At 32.4% G+C, this 22,999-nt stretch overlaps 1 protein-coding gene across 1 annotated transcript; it reads right to left on the bottom strand.

The window, feature by feature from the left end:
• Positions 1 to 2,605: 2,605 nt before the first annotated feature.
• LOC127726121 (adhesive plaque matrix protein 2-like) lies at positions 2,606 to 15,725 on the bottom strand. The gene is made up of 9 exons (XM_052233441.1): positions 14,919 to 15,725; positions 12,169 to 12,276; positions 10,898 to 11,005; positions 9,945 to 10,052; positions 8,494 to 8,604; positions 7,949 to 8,059; positions 6,175 to 6,282; positions 5,415 to 5,525; positions 2,606 to 3,008 (listed from the first exon to the last, which is right to left on the bottom strand). The coding sequence occupies exons 1-9, from the start codon at positions 15,019 to 15,021 to the stop codon at positions 2,989 to 2,991; spliced, it is 888 nt and encodes a 295-aa protein (XP_052089401.1). The 5' UTR covers positions 15,022 to 15,725; the 3' UTR covers positions 2,606 to 2,988.
• Positions 15,726 to 22,999: the final 7,274 nt, after the last annotated feature.

Consider the following 22,999-nt stretch of genomic DNA (forward strand, 5'->3'; position numbering starts at 1 on the left):
GCGGGATTGCCGATTTTTTGTAAGCGTGATACGTGAAAGTCAAATTATTGTGCCGTGAAAACGAGAAATAAAGTCTAGCGGGATACGGGAAATTACAAAAAAAATGAGAATTGCTTACGTACATAGTGTAAGCGGGAAACGGGAATCTGCCAAACAGTGAGCGGGATCCGGGATCAGAACCCCCCAATGAGACCCCCTCATTAGTGACGGGCACCTCGATTGCTGAGTGGTCTTCGTAGTCGACAACTGTATCACTAGCCTTTGTTAGAAAAAGACCCATTTATATGAATAAAGAGATAAGTTCATTCTATAAAGATTCATTGTGTATGGAACCATACCTGGAGAGAAACTTTTTTCTCATAGTTTATGGAATAATCATGTGTAAATGGAGATAGCTTTTGAAATCAAGAAAGCTTTTGTAATAGTCCGTCTTATTGCAAATACTTGTTTAGCACTCATTTGAATCAGTGTCGAAATACTCTTTTTTACTTAGAATAAAATGATAATATCAAATCGGCTGCACCAGATGTGCATTTCGACAATTGTTATAAATAGATGCTTAGAATATATTCACGAAAACAGAATACAGAACGTACCATCGATTGTAAAGAGTTAAGTCCCTTGAGTTTAAGTCCTTGCATATTATACAGAAGAATGCAACCGTGTGACCAGTAAAAAATATCAATTGTCTATAATGAAAAAAAAATATAAAACTTCCTGAAGTTTCTTTTCAAATGATTATTTAACTTTCAAAAATACACATCTTCTATTAAAAATCAAATATGATTTAGAAAACATAACATTCGTCGTTGATATCTTTTGTTGCATAGAAGTACCAAAAAATATGGTCTATTGACCCGCTAAAAAGTTTTATTTTTTTGGTAGTTTCATTAAAAAACAAATTATTTTCTTTATATTTCAGAAACATAAGGTTAAGATATAAACATGATAAAGTCTTTTGTGAAAACGAATCTGATGCATGAAAGATATGTTTTTCTTTTTTGTGTTTTCATTTTCCTTTCAAAGAAAATAAACAAATGCATTCAAAATATCATTCATTTCTTGTTTGGTATTAACACACTGTTGATGATTGAATTTTAGTAAAAAAAAGTACAGTAACGTTTTAACTTTTTGTTTATTTGCACGATACCGTCTATTTTCAGAATTAATGAGTGAAGCTGTAATTATTATTATCTGTCTTCAAAACTGCTCTTAACAAACATTTTCACTTTCTTACCCTGTTTTAATCAACCAATTGATTCTTGCTCGGTAAACCGAATAATGGGAAAACAATATTGAGCACAGCATTGTGTGCATGAATTGTTCACATAAGTGTATTGATATGAAATGATATCGATACAAGGATTGGGCTGCCGAACATGTTTTCGTTTCGTTTGAATCCTTTTATCGTAATTATGTCAAGTCACAGCATTAGTGCTGTCTTTATACTGTAATTCATTACAATTGTATGCTCATTTGTATCATCATTTTGTTTGTTAAAAGATAAATCAGGAAAACCTTGATATGTCTGATATATGGTCTAAAGTCAATTTAAAGTTATGACAGAGACGATACAGAAGTGACAAAATCCATACATTAATGGAGTAATTCACTTACCGCAAATACATATAATTATATGATAAATTTTTAATGTTACGTTAATTGTGTTGAGATTAAGTTTGGTTGACTGAAGATCCAATTTGAACAATACTGCATCGTACATTCCAAATGCCATATACGGTCTGATTAAAGAGAGGCGAAAGATACCAGAGGGACATTCAAACTTATAAGTCGAAAAAAAACTGACAACGCCATGGTAAAAAAAAAATAAAGACCAACAGACATACAAGAGTTCACAAAACACAACATAGAAAACTAAAGACTGAGCAACATGAACCCAAACAAAAATTTGTGGTGATCTCAGGTGCTCCGGAAGGGTAAGCAGATCCTGCTCCACATGTGGCACCCGTCGTGTTGCTCATGTTAGATAATTACGTTATGAATAAGTTAAATCGAAAGTCCAGAATTTATATGATATATTGTAATATATTGCTATGTGTTGTTTTTTTTGTTTTTTTTTTACAATACATTAGACTCTCGCCATCTCGAAGTCAGCCAGACCAGAAAACATTTCGAAATACCCGTACCCGTTTGACTCATACTGCAAACTTTGACAAACCAAGGGACACAACTCTTACTTGGATTGTATAAACATAACATTTAGATGATCATATATTCAATCTTATTCAACAATTTGTCCTAGAAAAGCACATCATGTATTCTATCAAAAGTTACACCTGGTTTAGAGTACACTGGATATTTTCGAATCAGGTATCGTAATCTTCATCATATTTCGTAATAAATTAGTTCAAAATGTTTTGTCTCTCACTATGAAAATGAATATAAGGGTCATTAATATTTCATGTTAACGAAGTGTTAACTTATAACTTTCCAAATCAATGATAAAAAATTCTTTCGAATCTAAAATACACACTGTAAACCAACTTATATTCGCGGATACTTTATTTCGCGTTTAGCCCTTTCTAGTTCACTTCGCGGCGATTAAATTTTGCGATTTTCTAATTCACTTGATGTAGTTAGATCCAAGTTTTACATATTCGCGACGATTTATATTTGCGTTATTTTTCTACTCGCGAAACTCGCGAAAATAAATCACTCGCGAAAATTAGTTGGTTTACAGTATTGTTCAACATGTTCAACATTTTATACTTTATAAATTTGAATTTAAGATATTCAATCGACTAAGGTTCTTTCAGAAGGATCTACTAGCTTGTCAAATACAATGAAGGTTCAAATTGTAAAACTAAATTTCTTTTTCAAATATAATAGCTCCATCATGTTGCAGGCAATTAATTTATTCCTTCGAATCCGAGGCAAGTTGGTCCAGTATACATGTAACTTGGTTGTAAGGTGAATTTATATGAAGAAGACACAGTGTCAGTGCATGCTTTGTCAATGTTACAGGATTTACAAAATCGTTTTTCTTTCTAAAAGAGAAAAAAAGAAATACTTTTTATAAAATTTATAATAATTAATCGAAAGCATATTAATACATGTTTTTGTAAAATTGGATGTAGATCTAAATATCTATAACAATTTTGTTATATTTACTTCTAGTTATATGAATCATACATTTATCCATCTCACTGTATCAAAGCTAAAGGTTGACATGAGAACTGATATGCGCACTCTACAATTGATATGAACGCATGCACTATGTAATTGAAATCCAGATTTTTAATATTTAACTTACTGGGATATGTAGCTAGTGTCAAAAAACCCTTATATCTGTCGTATTTAACATGCTCTTTGTTTCCAAATGACAGTGCAAATTACACTTTCGTCATTTTTGTCAACTTTCTTTGCAGAACACACCCTTTGAATTAATTGTAAATGTTTTCCTAATGAATATGCCAGACATATTTGACCCTTTACTATACAATAAGTTAACATATAATATGACAACTCTCTTTGACATTGATAAACTGTGAACAACTTTTCAACCACCGGGTCGATGTCATGGCTGGTGGAGGTTTTATCCCCGAGGCTATCACCAGCCCAGTAGTCAGCACTACTGTTTTGATATGAATTATCATTGATATGGTCATAATTATTAATTAACTATTAAAAAACCTTAAATACTTATAAATACTAAGAATTTTCTACCCCATGAATAGATTACCTTAGCTGTATTTGGAAAGCCTTTCGGAATTTGGGTCCACAATGCTGTTTAACTTCGTACTTTATTTGGCCTTTTCAACTTTTTTTTTAGAATTGAGCGTCACTGATAGGTCTTTTGTAGACGAAACGCGCACCTGGCGTACAAAAGTTTAAGCATGATATCTATGTTCAGTTAAGTATTATTGATGTACAATGTGAGTGTTGGAAAAATACGATACGTATTAAAGCGGACTGTGTTTGTAATTAATAGTATATCTCCTGGTGAAGTTCAAATTAAGAGATATTCTCATTTTATAAAGTAGCTAATATACTCACATTTCATAACGAAAAATTCTTTGTGATTCATGTTTTGCAATGTTAAAACCATATTCATACTTTTGAATAATAACTTGAATTGATGTCCTAGCTAATTTATAGTATACTTTCACTCTGCTATGTGATATATTTTTTTATTCTCCTCAACCTTAATATCCTTTTAAAATTGTATCTAGAACTTAATTCTGGTATAAACTGGTGAAAAACATCGAAAAGAACAACAAGTCAACAACACACTACATGGAAACTAAAGACTGAGCACAGCAAACCACAGAATAAAAACTGACCAATAATTGGGTAAAGATGCGGAATTTATTTCAGGTAGGCGGTAACGGTAGCCTTTTCTTCAATTCCCCTGCCTATATCAAAAACTTGGATATGCATGATGACTCGTTTCGAAGCTGAGATATTTTCACTTATTTGGTTAAATTTTCGGGGTAGGAAGTGAGATTTATTTTCCGTAATTTAGCCTCCCCCCAAAAGCCTTTTGTGATGCGGATCCTGGATGTAAAAAGAAACCCATTTTTTTTCACAAAAATAAGTTCTTTGAAACATTTACAGCTTTATTCTATTGGTCCTCTGCTTTTCAAATCACCACAAATGGTTAAGCTCAGTCACTTGTTAAAAATTGAAACTTGTCCAATATAACTGAACATATATTTTTTGTTAACACACTACTTTTCAGTTCATGAGTTTGAGGCGCATTAGGGATATTAAATCTATGGTGCAAATACACATCTGATGCAGTTAAATTGGTATCGTTAATTTAATCAATGATACTTGGGCTAAACCTATGCTGGTGGACCGTAAAAATAGCGGGAAGTATCACACGATAATACGGACGTTGTTATATTTAAAGTTTAGAGTTACAAAACATGAAAAAGACATTTCAAATTACGGAATGTATCTCCGTCATGCATAGATTTGATACAGTGTCTAGGTTTGGCTTTCCTTTGTTTTCCGTATACTTTATAGCAACTTTTTAAGACTTTTTCCTATTCTAAATTGTGGCATTTTGACGGAGTAGGAACTCGCGAGGGGATGCATGCATAACACAAGCAATTACCCTGTCGACGCCCTTGGCCTTGCTTCTTTTGATGTTTCAGTTTTTGTTTGTTGCCATGATTTGTCTAGTCTTTATCAATTTAATCGGTAAAATACTGGCGCTTTAATTGTTTTAGGTTTTGAATTTTGAAAGGTTTTAGCTTCGAGTATCAACGAAGCTACATTAATTGTCGAGACGAGTGTCTGGTACAGTAAACTTGGTAGAATATGGTATTGAAAATAGATGAAACATACTTACTGTTTCAAGTTGATCCGTCCCATCCGGCTTTACATGCACAGTTGTATTTGGTTTGCACCGTTAATGTTATTGCACATAAATGAAATATACTTACTTTCACAAGTTGATCCAGACCATCCGTTTTTACAATCGCAGTTGTAATTTGATCCTCCAGTAGGTGAACAACTACCACCGTTGAGACACAGGTTGGGTGAGCATGCGTTTGCTGAAACAATTATTCATTTTTATTTCAGTCATCAAATATATTAAACGATTTAGGAATTTTATGAAATCATAATCTCAAAACTTAGATTCCTTTCAAGCTTGTTAGACTTAATTATATTTATCAGAGGACATTAACGCTCACGTTGAAGTGTGCTCAACTCGATTGGTGTAATTCGTTATTTCGATCCCTGGCCAGATCAAACACATTAAGCATTTTCTACTTCTTTGCTTAGATAGAGATTCGATTGTGGGCCAGAACAAAGACTGTCACAAAAAGTCACAATATGAGATCGAATAGCTTGAAAAATCTTTATACAGACTGTATGTCACCCTGTTACACATTACGTTAAAATCTGACTCAGTGTCGTTATAGTGGAAAGCTACGTTCATGTTCATATCGTTTCTTTATATGTATGCATTACACACTAATTCATCAAACCAGCCAGCATGCTGTTTAACAAAGAAATATCCACATACGTTGCATATAAGATTTATAATGCTCATTTTTTTTAAAAGTAAAAAGACAAAAAATTGTAATTTATTGATATACATGTGATATGTCACTACGTCAACTTCATTTAAGATAAAATGCATTCTTATATTTCTATTTAGATAGTCAGTAAATGATTGCAGAAAAATCGTTTACTTACAATCGCAGTTAGTTCCATACCACCCAAACGAACATGAGCATGTATGACTTGAACTTCCGGTTGGATGGCAAGTTCCGTGGTTACAGGGATTTGGTAAACAAGGATTTACTGTATTGAATATTATATATGATAAATACATAAAAAGATTGTAGTGCGTTTGTGTAATCTTTTGTACATCTTATATAGTTTAATAGTTATCACACAAAAAAGTGAAGTGCATTTTTTGTCTGTTTACTAGTACCTGGTTGACCTAACATAAACATAACTTGTGTTTCCTTATTGTTGCAAAGGAACAATGGTTTTACTGCTTACACAACTTTGAATTGATCGAAATACTTTTCGAGCATCACTGATGAGTCTTTTGTAGATGAAACGCACTACTGGTGTTCAAATTAATAAGCCTGGTTTCTATGAGTCATTTTTTACTAGACAATAAGGTCATCCGATTAATAATATAAGGATGACTGAAACAAATGTCACAATAGATACTTTCTAAGTTTGAAATAGCTTATTAGCTATTTCAGTTGATATTTTATAGTTTGTCTTTCTATGTTGTGATGTTACACTATTGTTTCAGAAAAAGGGTGAAGGTTTGGTACCATTAAAACGTTTTAACCCGCTGCATTTGTTTGCACCTGTCCTAAGTCAGGAATCTGATGTTCAGTAGTTGTCGTTTGTTGATGTGGTTCATAAGTGTTTCTCGTTTCTCGTTTTTTATATAGATTAGACCGTTGGTTTTCCCGTTTGAATGGTTTTACACTAGTAATTTTTTGGGGCCCTTTATAGCTTACAGTTCAGTGTGAGCCAAGGCTCCGTGTTGAAGACCGTACTGTGACCTATAATGGTTTACTTTTATAAATTTTGACTTGGATGGAGAGTTGTCTCATTGGCACTCATACCACATCTTCTTATATCTATATAAGTAATAAATTATTTGCCAAACACAAGTAGATTTAAACTGTAAGAACATGTATGAAGTACTCATTTAAATAAATGAAATGTACATTAGAGTTTTTTAATGGCAAATATTTGTTTTTGGAGGGCAGACTAGCCCATGGGCTGCTGTCAGTACTCGAGCTAACATAAAATAAAATTGATGTGGTCATTTTCTGTACATTTCATGTTCATAAAATGTTTAAATCATTTGAAAACACTAAGAATTTCTACCCAAGGGGTACAAAACCATAAAAAAGATAAGGCATAACATTTGGGGGTTTAAAGCTCTTTGAAATTGTTATGGATTCAGTTTCCCATTCGTTTCGGTTCGAGTGTCACTAATAAGCCTTTTGTAGAGGGAAGGCGCCTTATTTGTGCATAAATGTTAGCCTTGTATATTTTTGCATTCATTTTGTTTCGACCACTGCTGTTCAATGTTTCCTTCCTTGGATATCATAAGCCAGAGTACAAGAGTTTGCCCTGGCTTTTGGAGGAGTTCGTTTTCATCAATCCTAAGTTTTCTGTGTAATGTTTTGTGGACTGTTGTGTGTCGTTTTTGTTCTCTTTTTTATCATAATTTATGAGATACTTAAGAGAAAATTATTTATTTTTTCGGCAGAGGCACAAACAGGACGTTCTAGCTCACACTTTTTAGCTACCAAATCAGATTTGCAGGATTTTCTGTTGCAATTTTGTTCATTTATGGTTACTTGCCTCAAAGGCAAACGACATTAGAAGTTTAACAGTGTCCTAGGTAAAAATCAAAACATAAATAATATTAAATGCTTTAAATGCTATCATATGTGATTTAACAAATTATAAGTTTTCATTTGCTTACCATTGCAGTTAGATTCATACCATCCTGACAAACATGAGCATGTATGAGAAGAAATTCCGGTTGGATGACAAGTTCCGCCGTTGATACAAGGGTTAGGTAAACAAGGATTTACTGTATTCAATAGTATATATAAAACATTAAAACGAATGTATATGAAATAAGGAGATGCATGTGATAGAATTGCCATGAATGTAATATAAAACAAATAAAACAAACTGAAGAGTTATTTCATTCATTCAGGTTTTACATCTAAAAACTTTTGAAAATCATAATTTGAATCATTAACATTTAATCTGTTAGACGTTATAACGTTTTCTCCACCCGTCGTGGTAACAAAACCAAAAAAGCAGTATACCAGATTCTTGATTAGATCTAACAAAGTCTAGTATTGCATAAAATGCCAGATGACGGTCATCGGACTTCGACCAGTAGAAGAGTATTTTGTATTTTCAAAATTGTCCTTTATCTGAAATTAATCCAGAATTAATTAAATCTTTTTCTTAACATCAAAAGATATCATTTGCACCTTCGTAAAATTTACTCACTGTTACAATTTGACCCATACCATCCGAATAGACAAGCACATTCGTAATTCGATCCGCCAGTCGGAGTACACGTACCACCATTCTGACAGTGGCTCGGTAAACATGCATTCACTGAACAAAAGTCAATAAAATCAAAATAAATCATTTAGAAATTTTTGTTTGTTAAATAGATCAAAACATTTTAGAAAACCTCACACTGAAATTTCAATAGCAATACAAATAATTGCTATTTAGTCCAATCCGGGGGGAAAGTTACTTTGACAACTTCCTGTTTGTGTCAAGTGTTACAAAAACATCAGTAATGAGCTAGGGTTTGGGAATTTTGGTAATTGATTATAATCTAATTTTTTGAGACACAAGTTAAAGTCATTACAATGCTTATTTTGAAATGTTTTTACGATGGTTTAAAAAGGTCTCTTAGAAAAGTGTTATGCCCAATACATTACAGGCCCTTGATAGGTTCAACTGGTTGGTGACGTATTGACGCTTATCCGGATTGGAATAAATAGCGATAAGGTGTATTTTCTTTTTTTACCCATGCCGTTGTCAGTTTATTTTCGACTTACGAGTTTTAATGTCCGTCTGGTATCTTTCGCCTCTCTTTTTCGTTTTCTTTCAAAATTTGATCAGGTATTGCAAAATTCTTCAAATGACAATTAAATATTAAAACAAAACCAACTTCAAAACCAAAGCAAAGTTCCCAGCTTTTACATGTTTGTAAGAAGCATAACAAACAAACAACTCGGAATTATTATGCAAAGCTGTTCATGTTAATTTGGTAACATTTTTTTTCTCGAAAGTTTGACACCAGGGGGCCCAGTTACATATCGATTTCCATTCAAGTCAAGGCAAAACACAGATGTTTCTCAAAATCGATTTTTTTTTAACAAAGACTAAGTTTATACCACAATTTTGACAATGAAATCCTTTTAAATTTACATTTTACCTTTAAATTTCCGTTATGATTCTTACAAAATAAAAAACATCTTAGATTTGTAATCTTTAACTTAAAGTAATTTTTACCTGTTTTGACACTTAGATTCAATATAATATAATACAGTATTAATCATGTCAATTTTGTTGAAACCAAAGCAAAAAAGATGTGTTTCGATTTTTGTTGTTGGATTTATTAACTAAAAATAAGTCATTACCACAAATAAGTATGATATGGCATCGTATTGTATGGGTATGGTACGAATCCCCCATCACCTTACATAGAAAAGATTTTAATTTTTGACATAAAATCATAACAAAAAATACTGGGACACTTTTTTATAAATTTCTTCGTTTTCTCTTTATATTCATATTCAGGTTGGTAACCTGTAGATATTTTGATAGTAGTCTTTTGATGTAGTAATATATATACTATTTTATTTGACTATTGACATATTACGTAACGTACGGTTTCGTCATTAGAAGCAAGTGAATTCTTCAATCATAATTGAACTTACACTCGCAATTCGTTCCGTAATATCCAAGTGTACATGCACAAGAATAAATTGATCCAGAGACACTACATGTTCCTCCATTCTGACATGGACCCACTGAACACGGCGTAACTGAAAAAAGAAGTATATATGTCTGTTATCATCAATTCAATGTTTAAAATTGCTATTTCCGTAAAATAGAATTCACTTTAAAGTAATCTAATTTTCTTTAAAAAACCTGCAACAGTTGATTCCATATCGGACATTGAGGAAGCAAATCCATGCATTTGGACATTAAAGGGGTACTTGCAAATTAATATGTGTCAACCATCTTCATCCTATATATAAAGGTTCTTACTTTTTAAAGCAGTAATACGTTTGTTTAAGTTAGTTTTAGTTATGCTTTTTAATCAGTTATGTATAACCGATTTTTATTATAATGCGTGTCACTGAGATGTGGATTTCCTTACCCTTCGGGAGCACCGAAGATCACTCCCACATTTGCTGGGGTTTGTGTTGCTCAGTCTTAAGTTGTGAATTTTTGAGACTGTAACATTCGTTGGTCTTTTGATCGTTTTTAAGTCTTAACCAATAAAAGTGCATGGTATTGTGTGGTTTTGTATGGTATGGTATGATACTATAGGATAGGGTAGGGTAGGGTAGGGTGTATGGTAGGGGAGGGTATGTTGGGTAGGGTAGGATATGGTTTGGTACGGTATGGGAAATGTACGCCCCCTTAATAGAAAATGGTATATTTTGTTTGCAAAAAATCGTTAAAAAACGAAAAAATGGAACGTTTTTCTTTTCTTTCCTTTTTTCTTCTCTTTTCTTTTTTTCTTCATTTGGTAACACGGGGATGTTCTAATAGTAGTCTTTTGATGTTATAATACCTATTATATTTGATTTGACTATTGACATATTATATAATGGTTTTGTCGTAAGAAGCAAGTAAATTCTTTAATCAAAATTGAACTTACACTGGCAATTCCTTCCGTAATATCCAGGTTTACATGTACAAGTATAAATTGGTCCTGAGAAAGTACATGTTCCCTCATTCTGACATGGACCAGTTGAACATGGCGTTACTGAAATGAAGAATAATACATGTCTGCCATCATCAATCCAATGTCTAAATCTGCTTTTGTCGTAAAGCATAATGCATTTTAACAAAATATATTGTTAATTTAATACCTGAAAAGCACAACTAACACTGACTTTACAAATACAAACACATTACTGCTATAGAAAGTAAAAATCTGAAGATAAAATTCTGAAGATGGTTGACACAAATTTAAGAATATTCCGTTAATGTCCCTCTGCATACATCTACCCCCTCATTGAGGAATCAACTTTTCCAGGATTTTTCAGAGAATGCTTTTCAAGTATTAAATTAACAATATATTTTATTATTATTATATATATGCATTCTGTTTTACGGAAAAGACAGATTTAAACATTGGATTGTTTTAAGTTATCTCATTTTCTCTGAAACACCTGTAATAGTTGATTCCATATATCACTATGAGGGGACAAATATATGCATAGGGACATTAATGGAATACTCTTAAAGTTGTATCCTCCATCGTCATCATTCTATCTTCAGATTTTAACTTTTTATAGCAGTAACTTGTTTGTGATTTTATAAGTCAGTGTTAGTTGTGCTTTTCTGTATTCATGAAATAATATATTTCATTATAATGCTTTGCACTAAGATGTAAGATGTAATAATCTACTTAATCCTACTGGAGCACCCGAAATCAACCCCTGTTTTTTTTTGTTGGCTTCGTGTTGCTCATTTGTTAGATTTCTATGTTGTGTTTTCTAGACTGTTGTTTGTCATTTTAAAAAAGTTTTCTTTTTTTAATGTCACTATCAGTTCATTTCTTTACTTATGAGTTTAACTATCTGGTTAATATATTCCGAATCTGTTTAAGAAGCTTGTAAGACCGCATTTACGAAAACAGTTGACACGAAGGTTAAAAGGATTTTACGTCGGTCTACCGCACTTTACAATTTACCACTCTCTTGCAAAATCATGATATTTGTTAAGGTACATGTTTTGTAGTCCTTTCCGACTGATTTATTCATTTTTTTCTTGTGATGAGTTTTAACACCATCGTCCTATGTTTATTCGAAGGTTACGCAGTCACAAACACGTTGAAACTCGCCTCAATCTTTTCACTGAGCCAGCAGCTTATAGATCAGTAGTTGTCCTTGTTTTATCTTTTTAAGTTGATTAAAAACTTACATTGGCAGTACTTTCCATGGTATCCAGGTTGGCAGCGACAGCTATAGTCTTTCACAGAGTTGATACATACGGCACCATTTATACACTGATTATTGTCACATGGTGTTTCTATACACACACAAAAAAATGCACTATAATTCGTATACTAGTAATGTGATTCTCAGATGGAAAATTATATGCTATACGGATAAATTTAATTGTTACATTTTTAAAAAAGCGCGTATTCGATTTAGAGAGATTTTCCGAAAATAAATATAATTTACTCGATAATCATGTTCGAATTGATATTTTTCCATCGTATAGATGCAGAAATGTGTTTTTATGCATTACAAAATTATTGCGACAATAATAGAATAGAGAATAGAAACGGAACTGTTTCAAAGAGACAACAAATTAACTAGTTTAAAACACAAAATGAAGAGGAAAAAAAGCAAGATTTTCATCTTTATAGATTGGTTTCATAAACACATGAAATTAACATTAACTATGTTGCAACTGATAAAAATAGGTGTTTACAAACGACATTAGAATATATGTTATAAAGAAGGGCGCAATATCAAAAGGGAGGAGGAAATATATCATGGATTGAAGAAAAACAGGCAACACAACGGCTTTGTAATTTAAAAAATAAAACAGGCAACACCACCACTATAAAAAGAAAATAACAGGCAACACCGCGACTATAAAAAGAAAGAAAAGCATTCATGTGGTGTGTTCTGGAAAACATAAGGCATGTTCCCAAAAAAAAAGCATTGGGTTTGTTTGGATAAAATATCAGGTATATCAGAGAAAAAAGTTGGGAAGCTGGTTAACTTAAAAAAGGGTCTAAATAGATAAATTCTTTTTTTATAATGATTTTCTTTTTTATTTGCACATGAACATAATAGTAAGTTATATACATTTTATACATAATATAATATATAGACAGAAGATATACAACATATTGCATAGACACAGCTAAAATAATTTGATTCCTTGATGAATATGATTGCAAGACAAATATATAAAAGAAGATGTGGTGTGATTGCTAATGGGACAACTTTTCGCAAGAGATCAAATGACACAGAAATTAACAACTATAGGTCAACGTTCGACCTTCAAAAATGAGGAAAGCCCATACCGCATAATCAGCTATAAAAGGCCCCGAAATGATAAATTTCAAAAAATTCAAACGAAGAAACTAACGGCCTAATTTATGTACAAAAAAAAATGAACGAAAAACAAATATGTAACACAGCAACAAAGGACAACCACTGAATTACAGGCTCCTGACTTGGGATAGGCACATACATACAGAATGTGGCGGGGTTAAACATGTTAGCGCGATCCCAACCCTCCCCTAAACTAGGACAGTGGTGTAACAGTACAACATAAGAACGAACTATAAAAATCAGTTGAAAAAGGCTTAACTCATCAGATGGATACAAATAGAAATACAACTAACAAAAACACAGAGTGGACGTGGCCGGGTACTTGTACATCCCAACAACAAAAAGACACTCCTTACAGATCTGAGAGTACTCGCAGTTACTGACAGCTAGTTCGAAGCCCCTAACAACTAATAAAAAAACATCCATCTTAGACCTAGCTGCTTGGACAGAGAATACATATTTTTAATTTTTTTTTATGATATATGGTGTCTGATATTTATCTTAGTTTTTACGACGATAAAGGAGTCCAGGGGTTCCAGCAGTTCTCTGCCCTACTGAGTCTTTTATTTAAAAAATTCTATTAATAAGTTTTCTTTTAAATATTTTTAGTGCTAATGATAATTTTCTTCTATAAATATAAAATTTTGTCAACAGAATTATTAATTTTCTTATGTCATTTTTATCGGTTTTCGTTTTGTTAATAACAAATAAAACCAAATCTACATTTAAAGATAGTTCTATTCCTATCTTCTCAAATATCCAGGAGATAAATTTATTGTAAATTCGAATTTATTATTGAAGGACTTCGTTTTTTGTTCTGATAAGTGTTTTGCCTTCAAATTCAACAACATTGTTATCTTTCCTGTTACTTAAACTAAGTAACACCATCGTAAATCAGATGTTTTCTCTTACGTAGTGTTTATAAACATATATATATATAAGTACGTCTAAACAAGTGACAACCCTACGTCGGATCCATCCATTGGATCACCAGTGAAGGTGATTCATGGCTGAAAACAAATATTATATTCATAATTACTCTAAATATCCGCACAACAATGCTAAATCTGCAAATTTGCGGAAGCAAATTTTTTGTTCTTCCCTCGCCGTGATTCGCACTTATGCTATTGGGATATCGTGACAACACCGGTACCGTATGCACTGTGTCCAGCGCTCGAGACGACTCGGTCACCTAGACTGAACTTATAATTCAGCTTTCGGTGGCTTGGTATTACATTTCCTCGTCAGTAGAATCTAGAGTTGTAACACAGTAAATGATATATTAGGCATGAATACGGAATTGATTGCATATTAGTAAAGGATCGTAAGATACAGTCACAGAAGTAAGTATTTTGATAAGTATGTCTAAACAAGTGACAACTCTACGACAGATCCATCGATTGGATCACCAGTGAAGGTGCTACACGGCTGAAAACACAGATTATATTCATAACTACTCTAAATATCAGCACGACAATGTTAAATCTGCAAATTTGCGGAAGCAAATTTTTGTTCTTCCCTCGCCGAGGTTATATATATAATTGCAAAAGTGATCTATAAAAATTTTAGAATTACAGTGAATCTCGTAATAACGCTTACCAAATTGTACACAAATGTTTAGGTTTCCATAGCCAACAATACATCTAGTTTTGGGTGGACAAGTGTTTGGCCAGCAAGCATCTTCATCCTGTCGAATGTACATGATCAGATTACAGTATACATGTACATGTATTTCATGGTATTAAAACAAAATCCATTAAAAATAACATTCAATGATTAAAGATCAACTAATTAGATTGATGGGTTACTACTTGGTTTATTTATTAAAAGAAGAACTTCAATTGTTGTTCTGATAAGTGCTGTGCCTTCAGATTAAAGAATATTGTTTTCTTTCCTGTAAGTAAAACTATAGTTATCAAAGGTACCAGGCTTATAATTTGATACGCCAGACTCATCAGTGACGCTCAGATCAAAATAGTTAGAAAGCTAAACAAGTATAAAGTTAAAGAGCATTGAGGACCCAAAATTCCAAAAAGTTATGCCAAATACGGCTAAAGTAATCTATGCCTGGGATAAGAAAATCCTTAGTATTTCGAATAATTCATACTTCTGCAAACAGTAAATTTATAAAAATGACCATATAATTGATATTCATGTCAACACCGAAGTGCCGACTACTGGGCTATCTTCATCGATACCAAAATGACCTTTAAATTATTTATCAATGATAAATAAAATCGCAATCAGATTAATTGTTAGTTATGATTATCTTTAATCTCAAAATTGCAAATTCTTTTGAGAAGATGGATGTCAAAAGAAATTTAGAAATTATGCAGCTTCTCTGCAACGTTCTTGACTTTTATGGCATAGGGTAATAGTCAGCTTCATTTAAAATGATGTGTGGTGTGTCATCTCTTTCCGCGGATTGTTACCTTTAAAACTAGCATATAAAAAAAAATCCGATAAGCATGTTAGTCGTCGTCGTCGCCATCGTCGTCGACATTATCGTCATCGTCGTCATCTTTGTCATCAATACATAAGGTCACAATATATAATCTTTTATTGCCAATATGACCTTTTGATTATTTAACAATGATAAATAAAAGTGAAATAAGATTAATTATTATAATGATTTTCTTTCAATCTCTAAATTATAAAATATTTTGAGAAGATGTCAAAACTAAACTTTTTTTTAATTTTTTTTAAATTTAGAAATTAGATATTGATGTAAAATCTTTTCTATTTCTGCTGATGAAAAGAAGATTTTAATATAGCAAATGTGCTGGCACCTAATGACACATACAATCAAACGAAATATTTACAATTTTTATGAATCCCGCGTAATTTTACAAGGTTAACATGTGGTATGGACATTTGAAAATTTTGAATTGACCTCTAAATGACGTGATTTTATTGTTTGGTTGATGTCCCATTGATTTAACTTACCGTTTTCCAGTCAGAGATATTAGTGAAATACGCCCCATTGCTGTTTATTATTTCATCATCACTGTAGGCAACATCTAATAGTTCGCAATAAGATCTGGTCATGTCAAAATTGACTGCGTTACAATCCGTATACATCATGCATTCTTGGACGCATCCTTTCGGCCCGGTCATATCACTTGCCTTTACCACAAACGATTCCATGACTTTATTCTTTTGGTAAAAACCGCCGGTCACATTCATAACTTTTGCCATTAAAGCCGACTCGAAATTTAGCAATAAGGAAAAACTAAATAATAAAAGTTTCAAAGTCATTGCCATTTTATTAAACACTTACTATGTGCAGGTTGGCAACTGTGCGTCGCCAACTAAAATACTCGATTGATAGCTTCAAATCAGATCTTATTGAAAACTATAGCCTAAAAAAAGTTTCAATTAGTTGCGACACGTGGTCCTAAAACTTGACGCGTAGTATATATCATTAAGCCACCTCGTGAAATTTTAATAAGCTAAAAGCTTGCATTAATCCCTGGTTAAACAATATGTGTAAATGTTTGTTTTGCTTTTGAAACCAGTAGATTCACTTTTATTTTCAATAACTTTTTTTGTCACTTCCTGTATTTAGTTGATGTTAATATTCGAGTGCCTATTTTGTTGTTAACATTTAAGAAAATTATCAATTAAATCGTTTATAAATGTAAATCAATGCCGATCCTATTTAATTTCAGTTTTAGATAATGAAATAGCAATTTCAAAAAGAAAATCCGTCAAAAAGATTATTTCATAAGCATGGTTTTAAAACCGCTTCCGTTTCCTGTTTATAGAATTTTGAGATCAAAATAAAAACAAAGCTTCATTTGAAGTGTAAAACTAATAAAGCGTGCATTAAATTTAATCTGAAGTACATACACTATAGTTTAGAATATATGGTTGATTTCACTTTTTTGTTGTTGTTATCGTTACTTTTCAATAGTATTGATTACTATGTTCGTCCCAATTGCGTACTGCCATATAACTGTGTTATTAATAAAATATTGGTCTTATTCCACATGTTCCAGAAAAGTTTGTGAGATAAACTCGGAAATGATATATGAAGGTCTGGATGTGTGTTACAAAATAGAGAGTAATGTACCAATACTACAGAAAAATATGCCAATTCAAGACTCTCATATGTAACTCACACATATTTAGTCTACTGGTACTTCTCCAAAGGATAAAAACGGGGGGAAATCAAATATTTAACTAAACAATGAAAACAATTTTGGGATGATTTATTTTCAAACGAAATGCGATGAAATATGCAAGGATTTAATTTAGCATCTTGATACCTTTGCATTATCAACTTTATATTCTACACTGATGGTACATGTAATTACTTGTAGAATAACGTATTGCTCCAGATAATGCTTTTAATATTCCCTTGAACTATTGTTTATTTCAAAAACAGGCTATGTATAAACCGACCTATACCTTAAGACATGTTTTTGCATATGAGGTTTGTGTAAATTTGTTATTAATTCCGTAAAATCTGTTGCGAGTCACTTTTGAAGTCTAGATTCGTATGACGGAATCAAAACATCGTTTTCTAGATGTCATTTTAGTTATTTGCGTCGTTGAATTACAGTCTCATTGACGAGCGCATAATAGGTTAATATTTGCGGAATAATTACAGTTATTATATTAATGATCGTATATTATAGGTTGCACTTTGTTAATACAGCTATTTCACAAACCATGCCTCTTATGTATAATGTTCATAGATATTTTCTTTAGATTACGTACTGGATACCAGCTAAGATCTCATAAAGACGTAACTTGGAAATGTTACCAGTATATATATGCACAGGATGCGGCGAATTTTGACTTATCAGAAAAACGTTAAGTATAGGAAGGGTAGTACAGAGCTTAAGTATAAGTTTAAAATCGGGGCATATAAATGTTAAAAATATGCCGCCGCACAGCCCTATGATTTGACCTTTGAATAAAATAGTAGTGCATATATTTTTCAGTCTAAGTTTTCATTTTTTTTCGAAACTTCATAAAAAAAGTGGCACAGCTTTAGCCGTAAATGAACGATTTTACGACAAAAGGAACGATTTTTCGTTCCCTAATGTTAATTTTCCCTTTTTGGATGGCGATGTTCCTTTGGCACCATCTTACAGTGTGTATATTCCACAAGTCGACCGCTATGTCCGTGTCTGTTGTGACGTTTTATATTTTAATGAACGAAATCTATGTATTACTGGTAAATGATTAAGCCAGGGATTTCGTTACCACAAATTACTTAAAATCTTTACTAAATTATCCCATAGATATAAAGTTTTGGTGTTGAAGTTTGGTTGTACCTGTAAAAAACTTATTTCAACCGGGATAGCACATCCTCATTTTTACGGAGATGTTGTTTACCGTGCCACGGAAATTTAGAAACCTTAAACTTATCGATCCTTTAACATGTTTAAATAATAATAAAATTTTACCAATAAAAAAAACACTGTAATTAGATCTTTGAAAATTGTTTTTATTGGTATTAATATTGATTTTGTTATCAGAAATTAAAAGCAAACTAAATATTATTCTTATATTCATATACACATTCCTGGATCTACAATCTGTCGATACATGTATCTTAGCATTGCACAAAGTCATGTTTTTCTCTGACTGTTTATGACGTCTTTATACTAAATCCATTGGATATTGAATGTGTACTAATTGATAGTTTAGTCTTAGATGTATCATTTTTTTTATTAGTTGTTAGTGGTTTTGAACTAGCTGTTAGTAACTGCTAGTATCCTCATATCTGTACTTAGTGTATTTTTGTTGTTGGGATATAAAAATACCCGGCCACGTCCACTCAGTGTTTTTGTTTGATGTTTTTCTATTTGCATCCATCAGATGAGTTAAGCCTTTTTCAACTGATTTTTATAGTTCGTTCTTATGTTGTACTGTTACACCACTGTCCCAGGTTAGGGGAGGGTTGGGATACCACTAAAATGTTTAACTCCGCCATATTTGTATGTATGTGCCTGTCCCTTGTAAGGAACCTGTAATTCAGTGGTTGTCGAATTTGTTACATTAATTAGGCCGTTGGTGTTTTCGTGTGAACTGTTTTACATTTGTGATTTTGGGACCTTTTATCGCTGAATATGTGATATGGGCTTTGCGCATTGTTGAAGGTCGTACCGTGACCTATAGCTGTAAATTTCTGTGTCATTTGGTCCCTTGTAAAGAGTTGTCGTGTACCACATCTTCTTTTTATATGATTGATATCTATCTTATTCAACAGTGGGAAAGCCATGCATATATACGAGCAAACTAATAAAGTCTATGACATTGTTTACTGATTTTTTTTTTCATGTAAAACATGACACATTGTGGTATTTCAAACTTTAAAAATGTATAAAAATAAAGTTACAATTTTGAGGCAAAAATGATACATGGTACACATCAGGTATATACAATTAATATATGTTGTTGATAAATAAAATAATGTGTTTGTACTTAAAAACAACTTGATTTCTAATTTTATTTTTCCGGTGAGTACTCGGAGATTGTAGACCTATTGGCAACAACTAAATACACATATATAATTTGACATGTTCAAACAGACATTCAATATATGTAGTTGATGTTTTTCTGAAATTCCGCAGCGGTACACTTCTTTTAATTTTATTATTCATCCCTTTTTTTTAAACTTTGTACCCACATTGTATCATAGATCAAATTTATTCGTTCAGTGTACGTTCATTTGTGTTACTACGTCTTTTGATTGAGTTAAGCCATTGCAATTGATATTTTATAGTGTGTCTTTCTATGTTGTGATGTTACTCTATTGTTTAAGATAAGGGTGTAGGTTTAGTACCATTAAAACGTTTAAACCCACTGCAATTGTTTGCACCTGTCCCTAGTCAAGAATCTGATGTTCAGTAGTTGTTTGTTGATGTGGTTCATAAGTGTTTCTCGTTTCTTTTTCTTTTTTTGTATAGATTAGACCGTTGGTTTTCCCGTTTGAATGGTTTTACACTAGTAATTTTTGGGGCCCTTTATAGCTTGCTATTCGGTGTGAGCCAAGGCTTCGTGTTGAAGACCGTACATTGACTTATAATGGTTTACTTTTATAAATTTTGACTTGGATGGAGAGTTGTCTCATTGGCACTCATACCACATCTTCCTATATCTATGTAATCTGGTCCGCAAACATAGACATCGTTCTTTGCAAAAAAAGTCCCTCCTGTGGACAATGTATTAGTTGCAATTTTTTTCATACCCCTTCCAAATGTAAAACCCGTTTAACATAACATTGTCCATATTTTGAGTTAGAGCTGATGAAGTTTTCTATAATTTTGATATAATTTGTCCTAAAATCAGTACATCACACTGTTAAAATATTATTGAGAAAGCGCAGGTGGTATTTGTTTAATTTTCATTTATTGTCTTGAAGAAATGCACAACGGAATATCTGTGTTATCAGGCCGTCTATGATCATTTATATCTGGTAATAAATAAACACCGCATATCATAATTTTCCTGCGTCCAATGCTTTTAACTAGATTTACCTTCATCAGGAATTGGCAAAGTCGAATATTTAAAAGCTAAGGATGTACAAGAACCAAAACTGTTAAAGAGCTATCCTACCAAAAAAAAAAACCAAATCTATCTAAGGTAAACTTTGCCTGATCGAGTTAAAATCTTAGGTATACGTAGTTTCTAACAATTTAACAATGAAGAAAAATATATAGAAAAAAAATGAAAATATTAAATAAAACGAAGACCAGTAATTCAACATTAATTAAATTTGGTCCAGCAGTCTCAGAAGAAAAGACGTTTTGTAAGATATTAATCAAAAACGCAAAAATGATAAAATCGTTATAATAGGACAATAACTCCAATAATGAAGTCGGACGATTTTGGCCTTGTTGACTTTTTGTACATCTTGTCTTTCTTATCATTTTTCCTTCGTATCTCTATTTATAATGATTTTCCAAAACAAATTCCAAAAGGAAATAAATTGCTATCATTTGACATTTAAGAAAAATAACTCCTATAAGAAGGCGTTTGACAGTTTTGGCGTAAATAGAAAGCAGGTTGTTCTGATCAGTGTAAACATTTCTGCTTTGAGAGATTTTCTATACTCATAATAGTTTGAAGATAGTAGACACAACTTGCATCCCCCGACCCTTATGTTATATTTTTATAAGGGGGGAGGGGGTCAAGGGGTTTAACTGTTATGCTGTTTTGGGGCAATTTAATTCTTTGTTATCTGTTATTCTGAAAATATATTTGCTGTTAGCTTATTGTCTTATTCCTTGTTAGCTGCTATTAGTTTTTTGTTATCTGTTATCGTGAGAATGTATTTGCTGTTAACTGTTATTGAAAATTGGAATGTTGGCATTTTGACAGCCAATCTTCGGTAGAAATTGAATTGGGATCTTTCCACTAGTAACATGGTGGTCCCGTATTCGGAGAAGGATTCAATTAACATATAGACATTTGAATGGGTTTACAGTACACTAGTCATTTTTGGGGCCCTTTATGGCTTGCTGTTCGGTGTTGGCCAAGGCTCCGTGTTGAAGACCGTACTTTGACCTATATTAATGGTTTACTTTAACAAATTGTGACTTGGACGGAGAGTTGTCTCATTGGCACTCATACCACATCTTCTTATATTTAATCACAGATCATCACATAAACATTTTAATATTAGTTGGGTCCAGGACCATTACAGTATATATTATTATTATCCTTTGTAATAAATTCCTTTTTCTAAGAACATGTATTTAGAATTATCTTGATTTTTACGTATAGGGATAACGATCCTTGTTTCCCTGTATGTGCATATTAAATTCGAACAATTCTTTTAAAATATTACAAAAATTCGTAAGGGTTCCGCGGAACCCAGTACTAGTGTCTCGCCTACTTTTGATGTTAGTTGCAGGTTCAACAAAATAGGTAAAAAGTTATTAAATATATGGGGAATATGTCCATGGGACACAGATGATGCCCCCGCTTGCATGTCATATACAGTTATAAAGGAACATAACTGAAGAACAGTAAAAGTGACCCTAACCAAATTTGTACTTGATCTGAGTTTTGTGGTAATACGTATTGTGTATAAGTTTCATAAAATTGGTTGATGCAAACTTAATTTACTCGGAGAACGGAAACGAAAAATTCAGCAATTTTTCCATTTGTAAAGAGGCATAACCCTAGAAAATTTAGTGACAACCCCAAAATTCAAACTTGATCTGTATTTTGACGTAATAAGCATTGTGTATAAGTGTCATTGCATTTGGTTGAGGCAAACTAAAGTTAGAGAACGGAAACTAAAAAATTCAGCATTTTTTTCATTTGTAAAAGGGCATAACTCTAGAACGGTTTAAGTGACGCCCCCAAAATTCAAACTTGATCCGTGTTTTGTGGTAATAAGCATTGTGTATAAGTTTCATAACATTTGGTTGAGGCAAACTGAAGTTAGAGAACGGAAACCAGCTTTGGGACATACGGACGGACGTATGTACAGACGGACAAGGGTAAAACTTAATGCCCCCTCCGCAACGGCGGGGACATACAAATTTCCTCTAGATACTATCTTTTGATTGTAAGAAGCTTCTGTCCAAGTTTGGTAAAAATCCAGGATGGTTTATGAATCTAATTAATGTTTTAAAAACTTTAACTGCAGACTTTATGGAATGTTAACTGAAAGAAAAACTTATTAAAGTCAATTTATACAATCATGTTAT

The sequence above is a fragment of the Mytilus californianus genome, unplaced genomic scaffold (genome assembly GCF_021869535.1).
Source record: "Mytilus californianus isolate M0D057914Y unplaced genomic scaffold, xbMytCali1.0.p SCAF_16, whole genome shotgun sequence".
Taxonomy (NCBI): domain Eukaryota; kingdom Metazoa; phylum Mollusca; class Bivalvia; order Mytilida; family Mytilidae; genus Mytilus; species Mytilus californianus.